This window comes from Gopherus evgoodei, chromosome 1 (assembly GCF_007399415.2).
Source record: "Gopherus evgoodei ecotype Sinaloan lineage chromosome 1, rGopEvg1_v1.p, whole genome shotgun sequence".
Lineage (NCBI taxonomy): Eukaryota > Metazoa > Chordata > Testudines > Testudinidae > Gopherus > Gopherus evgoodei.
Window position 1 is genome coordinate 29,198,490 of NC_044322.1, and position 8,923 is coordinate 29,207,412.

Genomic DNA, 8,923 nt, shown 5'->3' on the forward strand with positions numbered 1-8,923 from the left:
ATGAAGGGAGGATAAGGGAGCAACTTTATGGATTTTCGTGGGGAATTTGTTCCATGCACAAGGGGCAGCATGATATAAAGCACAGAAGTATTTGAGTTAGAAGTAGACTAATGGGTGGGAAAGACTGGCACTGTTGATGGTACAAAGATTTACATGTGGTAAAATAATGGATTGACTGAACATTACAGGGCTAAATTGTTAATGGGCATAATGTTCTAAGAAGATGACACTTGATGCAAGAGAGAGTGATGACATGGTTGAAGCAACAAGCCAGGAAAGTGATTCCAATTTGATACGAGAGGGTGTAGGTTGAAGCTGTCAAGGCCAAAGAGGAGATGATGACAAAGTTAAGACACAAAACACTAAGGGCCTGGGTGAGAGCTTTGGCAGTATGGACAGAACAAGGCAGGCGCTTAGAAGTGGGGTGAAAGAAAAAGTGAAAAAAATGGGGATATATAATTTTAAAATATATTCAGCGTATTTGTGTCAAGTCCTTCAGACTTTTCTGTTTTAGAAATGTGAAGTGTCATGAACAGATGAAGCAGACGGCAGTTAATACCAAGTATAAAACACTTTATTTCCAAGATAGTGGGAAGTCCATTCAGAGTTTAAAACACACATGAATATGTCATACTTTGTTATAAAAAGAAATCAAAGACCGTAGCTCTGCTTTGACTGTTGGACATACACTAAATATGAACAATACTGAGATTGTAGACATTCATGAAAAAACAGCCTGTTTGCCTTTCCGAAATACTAGGTGCTTTGATATCATAGTGGTGGGCTATTTTATAGAAAGCTAGCTAACTAGAATTTATTTTCTTAAGTTGCATATAATAATGTTTAACGTTAACAGTTAAACCAGCTATTGCTTATCATCACACGAATAACTCTCCTTGTATTAGGGTCAAACTCCCATTGCTTTGATCCATGGAAAAAGTAGAAGAATCCTAGAAATAAAAGTAAGGGAATGATTATATTGTACAAGTCATTTGTCATTTGTAGCTCTGTTTAACAAATAATGCTGGAGACAATAGCAAAATAACATCTTCCATATACACAGAAAACCTCTTGTTACTTTCTGCTCTTAGCAAGGTAATGATAATAATGGCATATAATGTGACTAATGTAATAATGACTAATAATATTTTTAATCCTTCTGATATTTACAACAGTGCAAATCTTCCACTTGAAAGTTCATTCCACGTACCTTTATGCTGGAAAACAGCATCAACTTTCTTGCCAATTCCTGGAAAATCATCTGTTATCTGTCTTGGATAGCCCTTTTCCATGGTTTGACTGCTTTCCTCGTACCTGAATGATATAACAGAGTGGAATGGATTTGCAAGAATTTAAGCCCTAATCCTGCAAAGACTTAAGTACATGGTTAACTTTATTCACCAGTAAATACAAACAATAGGAAACCACAGACAACTGTAAATTCAACGAACATTGTGTGGCTGACTTGAATCATCAGACTAAGGAAATACACAATGATGATAAAGCCTCTTTGACTCATACCGTGGTCCTTACTTATTGCAGGGATCTTTGAAGAATGACCAGCTTTGCATAATGGGCCACTCACATGACTAGTTTATTATCTGCCTTATCTGCCTGTATCTTATTTCTCTTCTATTTGGGCGCTAAAAGGCACTCCTGTGACTTAGGTGAGCAGGGTTTGGCTTAAATGTATTGAAAATCCAATACAAAGCAGATAAATAATGGAGAGTTAAGGACAGTTAGTTTCATTGTACCTATCGGTTCCAGGTGAATTTGTATCTGGCATTGCTAAGCCATGCTTCCACTGCACCTACCCATGCTACTGTGACTACACAGCTGTTTATTCTTATGCTCTCTTAACAGGAGCTAACCACGAGTCTGTGTATGTGAGCAGAGGAATCACACGTCCAGCTCGTAGATTAGACATAGGCCTACACTGTGACTCAATTTACTGTTATTTGTACACAAGTTAGAGAAGGTAAAGTCCTGTTGGACCATCCAGTCCATCTCCCTGCCAACGGAGGATTGCTTTGTATAGCACATTTTCTAGTTTTTTGTCCACATTATTTGTAAAAGTCCCAAGTGTTAAGGCTTCTACCATTTTCCTTGAATACTCTTATTGTCTTGTACAGTGCACCAAAAGAGATCTACATGCAGAGTACTGTATTAACAGTCCTTTTAAACAGGTCTTTTAAAGAGAAGCAAAGGTATATTCTTTTCTGAGTTCAGGAGTCATTTAAACAAATGCTTTCCTTGAAAATTAAAATGTATTCCTTATTAAAGTGTCCTAGCTGTCTAAATATTTAAAGGGCAAATCTTATCTTTAAATGCACACATGAAGGTTGCATGAAGTCAACCAGAAAGCAAAAATTGTAGCCATTGATCTTACCTCCAATACTTGTCACCTACAAAAAAGTCTGTTTTTCCTGAGTTTTTATTTGAAACAGCTGCATCAATTTTCTTAACGCTCCTTGGGAAACCCAATGTATTGATGTTCTTAGGATAACCAGGGAGCACCTGGTACCCACTGATAACCCAGAAATTATTCCCTGTTAAAAACAACAACAAGATTTGTAATGATTCACCTGTGGTTTATGACAAGTCAAACAAACACAAGTTAGGGTGACCAGATGTCCCAATTTTGGGGTCTTTTTCTTATATGGGCTTCTATTGCCCCCCACCCCCATCCTGATTTTTCACACTTGATGTCTGGTCACCCTAACACAAGTGCATTTGCTTAGTGGAAGTAACACATGGGCCTGCACAGTAGCAGAATTCAGGAAATCCCATGTAAGAAAAACTAGGTGAAATTGCCTGTCATTGTTCATTCTATACAGTCCAGGTCTATACAAGGACTTACACTAGTGTAGATATATCTCTCAAGGTGTGAGAAATCCATACCCCTGAGAGATGTAGCTATACCAATCTTACCTCTCCCCACTACTCCCTCCCTCCTCTTGTGAAGACAGCACTAGGTCAACAGAAGAATTCTTCCATCAACCTACCTATGGCCTCTTGGGGAGGTGGATTACCTACATCAGTGGGAAAATCCTCCCGTTGACATAGGTATTCCAGGTGTATAGGTATTGTGCACATTGAAACTCTACACACTCTGTGCTTTCCTCCCATGTCCTCGCAAAACTTACATGTAAGAAGAATTTAGAGAAAATCATACATATTTTACCTTTGAAAAATAGAATCTGATCTTTAATATTTTCATAAGCAGCTTGAATACCAGATGGCAGAGAAGGCCAGAATGTAGAAATTAATTCAAGTTCAACTTCTGAATTACCAGGATAAACTCGCCATATGTGCCTGATTTAAATATGATACAATTTTCACAGTAAATAATAAACCCACATACATTTCTGTATATTCATAAGACTGTAAACAGTGATGGGACTTATAACCTCTTTCTTGTCAAGGGAATCTAGCAGGATACCATGTGCATTCTATTAATCAGTCAATGATTTCACCATGCCAGAAAGTAAAATATTGGCCATACTGGGAAAGAAAATTCTGTCACTTGCTGCAGTCAAATATCCAAATATGTCAGCTACTTCTAAAAAACCCCTTTTGTTGACTGACTGGTCCACACTTGGTGTCGACTGACTAAGAATATAAGTTAGGACTAGATGAGGGATTGGATAGTTCCTGTGCCACATTCTAACATGAAAGAATCAGCTAGAGGATCCGAGACATAAAATAATGAGTCTGATTCTGATCTGCTAACTTATGAGTTCCCACTGCCAGTGGGCTTGTACAGGCATAACTGAGAACTGAATTTGGCCCCAAGAGGTATTACAGAGCATAACCATTCCTTTGCAAATGATGGCAGCATTTACTTATCTCACAACTAAATTTGACCATCTGCTTATTTTGGAATGAATCATAGACATTGCTGGGCCTGAGATACTTTCTGGGAAAGACAAGCAACTCTTGCCAGAGGACTCACTTCACCTCTAGTATAAAAGTAGGCAAGTTTGTAAATAACTTCACTGTTAACAATAAAACATCTCTTATTTCAGTGGGTTATTAATTCTGAAATCTCCTTTTCTTTCTTTCAATCCATCTATCTATGGTGCTGATCACTGGAGCACGTTGTTGCATTCAGTCATTAAGAAATAATGTAAAAGAAACGTCCACACAAAGGTTAATGTCCTTTGAAGAGGGACTGGGTTCACCTGTCTTTAAAAAACATGACTTCTCTGCGCAGTGTAGTGATAGCATCGAAAGAGACCATAGGGTCACAGGTTTTAGGTGCTGTGGGTCTGGTTGGCTCATCCGGGGTGTTAGGTGAGGGTCCTAGGGAAAGCAGTTTAAAAAGAATATTCAAAAATGTGTGGGGTTAGTCATGTATTTCACACACAGAGGAACAATATGGAACTATAATTAGTTAAAATGATTGAGATATTGTTTGTTTCTGGTTTTTTTGAGGAGATGGATTCTACTCACCGTAAATGGCTTGTATACCATTAATATCATCCGGGGAGAGCAGGAATTCAGTGGGGTTGATGTAGGCATAATTTGGGAACATCAAGGCTCCACGGTCAGTGGAATGTGAGAGACCCAATGCATGGCCAAACTCATGAGCAGCGACCAGAAACAAGTTGAACCCTAAAAAAAGCATAGGTGCAAGACAGCTTAGATGTATTTGTGTCTACAGGCTTGCAACTGGAAAGTCCAGCTTACTGCTCAATACACAAGTGCTATAGAGGATCTTAGTGGTTCTATGGCCTCGCTGTATATACCTGAAACCACTGGTGCTGGGATATAGTATGAAACATGTTATGTAAACAAGGCAGTCGGTGCTTAAATTTTGCCAGCACTGTCCAAAGCGGTAAATATTTTCAAACCTGTGGGGCGAGCCCTGGTGCAACCCACAGGGCTGAAGCTCTGAGCCCCAGCATATCCCATAAGGTTAAAGCCCCAAGATTCCCCCACTCTGCAGCTGAAACCTGGAGCCCTGAATAGGAGGAATGGGGGTGGAGAGGTGCTTCAGGAAATCATCTATGAGAATTTAAGCCCTGAAGGTGATGTTCTTCCAGAGTCAAGAAGGGAGTGGCTGTTTGGCTCTTACCTGTAGTTGTTGAAACTAGGTGAGCTGAGTGAATAGGTAGCTGGAGGTGAGCGTGGGAGAAGTTTTGATGAATTGCCAGGAAAGGCTTTCCAATTTACCTACCCCTGATTGTGTGGTGATTCAGAACTATCAATAGTAGGAGGACTAGAACAAGAGGAATACTCATATTTATGCCTGAAGCACTAAATTTTAGTTCTATGGGACTTTCTTTCCTGCACACATGGTACACACATTTTAGACAGGAAATATATATAAATATATATAAAAATATATTTATAAAATAGCGTTGACTCAATGTTTTCCCTTTTATAAATAGAATTTTTCTAGATCCATGGTTTATTTAAAATATCCCCCAATAAAACACATCAGACAAAGGTAGCTCTGGTTTTACTCTGATTTAATGTCAGCTCAACAAACAGGAGAAATTAGATTTGCTCAGTTATCTTGATACTTATAGTTATCAATGTAGTATCTGAGTGCCTCACAGACATTAATAGATTTAGCTTCACAAACCTCTTTTGAGGTAAGGAGGAATTATTCTCTCTCTTTTAAAGATGAAAAACTGAGGTCCAGAGTTGTCAAGTGACTTGCCCAATATCATAAGTCTGTGGCAGAGCAGTGAATTGAACCTAGATCTCCTGGGCATTGCTGGCTGGAAAACAATAATTCCATTTTGCAAACAAAATGTGAGGTTTGGACATTTCTTTTTGTTCCATTGAGGAATGAAACCAAGACTTCCTGAAACTTTTCACTGGAAGGGAGGAATGGAAGAAGAGAGAGAGGGAAAGGAGAGTGGGCCATCCTTGAATATTCAATAGCCCAGTGGTTTGGACACTCATCTATATATGAGAGAGAGAGAGTCTCTACTCTGCCTGGTGTGGAACATAAGAAAAGGATTAGGAAATTGTATTGGAACTAGGGGGTTAATGTGAGCTCCCCCCGAGGATTCTGGGAGTTTAACCTCTTTCACAATTTCCTATGAATTCCCTGGGAATTCCAAAAGGCTTTTTGAAATATCCCAGAAACCACTACTTGAGGGAGCTATGCTGGAAACCGTGTGATAGGTACTGGAGAAATTAGATGAAGGTTTCTAACCATTAGAGGAGTGAAGTTCTGGAACAGCCTTCCAAAGGGAGTAGTGGGGGCAAAAGACATATCTGGCTTTAACACTAAGCTTGATAAGTTTATGGAAGGGATGGTATGATGGGATAGCTTAATTTTGGCAATTGATCTTTGATTATCAGCAGATAAGTATGCCCAGTGGTCGGTGATGGGATGTTGGATGGAATGGGATCTGAGTTACTGCAGAGAATTCTTTTCTGAGTGCTAGCTGGTGAGTCTTGCCCACATGGTCAGGGTTTAGCTGATTGCCATATTTGGGGTCGGGAAGGAATTTTCCTCTGGGGCAGATTGGCAGAGGCCCTGGAGGTTTTTCGCCTTCCTCTGCAGCGTGGGGCATGGGTCACTTGCTGGTGGATTCTCTGCAGCTTGAGGTCTTCAAACCACAATTTGAAGACTTCAATAACTCGAACGTAGGTTAGGGGTTTGTTATAGAAGTGGATGGGTAGGGTTCTGTGGCCTGCTTTGTGCAGGGGGTCGGACTAGATGATCACATTGGTCCCTTCCGACCCTGGAGTCTATGAGTCTATGAGTCTGTAAATGTACTACAGCTCTTGTGTGGACATGGGTCAAAACTGAAGTGGCCTCTATTGCTACAGCATTAGCAAAGACACACTATACTGCTGGTACTTAAGAGAGTGCTGTGCCTTTGGTACATTTACCGCTGGTTCCATCCTATAGTGTAGATAAGGCCACTTGTCACTGTGGATACCCCAATCTAAACAAACCAGGTTGCTCTGGAGAAGTATGTACCCTTCTGCTACTATCTTTTTTCAAGCAGGACTATGAAAGAAATTTGAGGATGATCTTTAATATCCTAATTATTTTTAACATTAACATTGTACTACAATAAGGTATCATTAACACGTACAAGAGACCTACCAGCAGAACCTTCTGTCCAGTGTTCATCTTCATCAAAGTGGACATCACCTCCAATACCATTGCCAGGTGGAAAGGCATGGCCAAGAACACCAAGGGGTCCATCAAAATAACGGGGACAACGACCATGAGCTAAACAGAAATTTGTTGAAAAAAAAATAGAGTGCCATATCATTGCTGTAGGCAACAATATAAATTCATCTTATTAGTTCCATACAGTTATTACAGTACCTCTAGTCCCAAAAGCAATCATTATGTCTGCTATCCCTTTATAAATCCTAGTGAAAGTCAGTGGGGATACAGTGCTCCACACTTTAAATGCCTTCTGGATTGCTTTATTCACATCAGATTGTGTCATATCTGGAGTGTAATTCACAATTCTGTAGGAATAAAGAAACAGATGCATATTCTGTAATAATAATACTTATAGTTTATCTAGAGAGTTTATCCAGCAATGACAGTATGTTGTACTATAAGATACAAAAAGAGGCCTGACCAATGATCCTTGAGCATTCAAAACTCACTTTGGATTCTGTGTGCCAGGGATGTGATAACTTGTTTTTTCCATCTCTAATATTTATAATACTAATGTTCTATCATATATATCTGACCTCTTAAAGAGCTGTTCTACCTGTCAAAATGGCTGCTGTTCAACAGATCTTCTCCTTGGGCACATGGAAAGTCATATCTACTGACGTTGGAGACAGTATTAAGTTGCCAGTGATTACATCATTTGAAGACAATAGGAGTGTAATGAGCATAAGTGAGGCTCATATTTGGTCTACAGAGTCTTTACTAGAAATTATGTCCAAGAGGTAAAATACCCAGCTAGACTCCCTGAGTCCAGGGTGTATTTGCATGACTGGCAGGGTTAACTGAGCACACTTGCTATGAAAGTTTTTTTAAAAGAAAATAAATAAGGATACCCACAGGATAATTTTTGAGCTACTTTTCAGATGAGAACCACATTTTAAACACAAGAAAAAATTATATAGATATTACCTGTATGTCAGTTGTTTTTTTTTCCATCCTGGGAGAATGAAACCATACTGTCCGACATCAGGAACTCCACACCTGGGCTTCTGCATCACTTCCAAAGTCTCAGGATCTGGCTTTCCGGTCACTTCCAACCCAAAAAATTCTTGCATTTTTTGGATTTTTTCAACCATGGGGCTAGTGCTCCTTCTCCATGCTAGATGCTCTGGATCTGGTTGAAGCTCATAAAATTTCTCTAGATACTCCTGACAAATAAATAAATAAATAAATAAATGCTACAACTTTTTTTTTAGATCTTAAAAAAATTACCTTAGGACCACTATTATTCATACACTATGCTTTCATGCCTCTGATTTCCATGTGCTCCAGCAGCTGTTTGTCTTAGGAATCTGGCTAAATAGAAACAGACCACACATTCCATTTTTTTAATCACTTGACAATTCCTACTCATGCTGATTTTTATTCATTTTAGCAAAGTGTGCTTAAAAGATCTGTGTATGGTTGTGCAGGGAATTCTCATGGGATAACAATGTCTTGACCAATTCAAACTTGCAGATGCTTTAAAATCTAAACTGAAAGGGCTCAGCATATCTTATATTCAGAAAATAAAGTTACCTGTACAAGCTGCATATTTTCTCCTTCATTGTTTTTTTCTGGAAACACAGGAAAAGCATAAGAAAATGCCACATATAGTAACAGCAAAAATGGAAGGCTCTTCATTCTTATCCTCATTCCTGCCTCAGCGTAACAAGAGTCAGGCTCTGCTTTTGGTATATATGTCTTTCAGGCTTCTCAGTTTATATGGTTAATAGGGTGTTTCATAAAGTCTGCTGTAGAATGACTCACAGT

At 39.1% G+C, this 8,923-nt stretch overlaps 1 protein-coding gene across 1 annotated transcript; it reads right to left on the reverse strand.

Moving 5' to 3' along the window:
* Nucleotides 1-556: 556 nt before the first annotated feature.
* Nucleotides 557-8,923, reverse strand: LOC115650446 (matrix metalloproteinase-27-like). The gene is made up of 10 exons (XM_030560440.1): nucleotides 8,690-8,923; nucleotides 8,081-8,319; nucleotides 7,310-7,458; nucleotides 7,082-7,210; nucleotides 4,456-4,617; nucleotides 4,185-4,305; nucleotides 3,185-3,315; nucleotides 2,390-2,549; nucleotides 1,211-1,314; nucleotides 557-950 (listed from the first exon to the last, which is right to left on the reverse strand). The coding sequence occupies exons 1-10, from the start codon at nucleotides 8,804-8,806 to the stop codon at nucleotides 850-852; spliced, it is 1,413 nt and encodes a 470-aa protein (XP_030416300.1). The 5' UTR covers nucleotides 8,807-8,923; the 3' UTR covers nucleotides 557-849.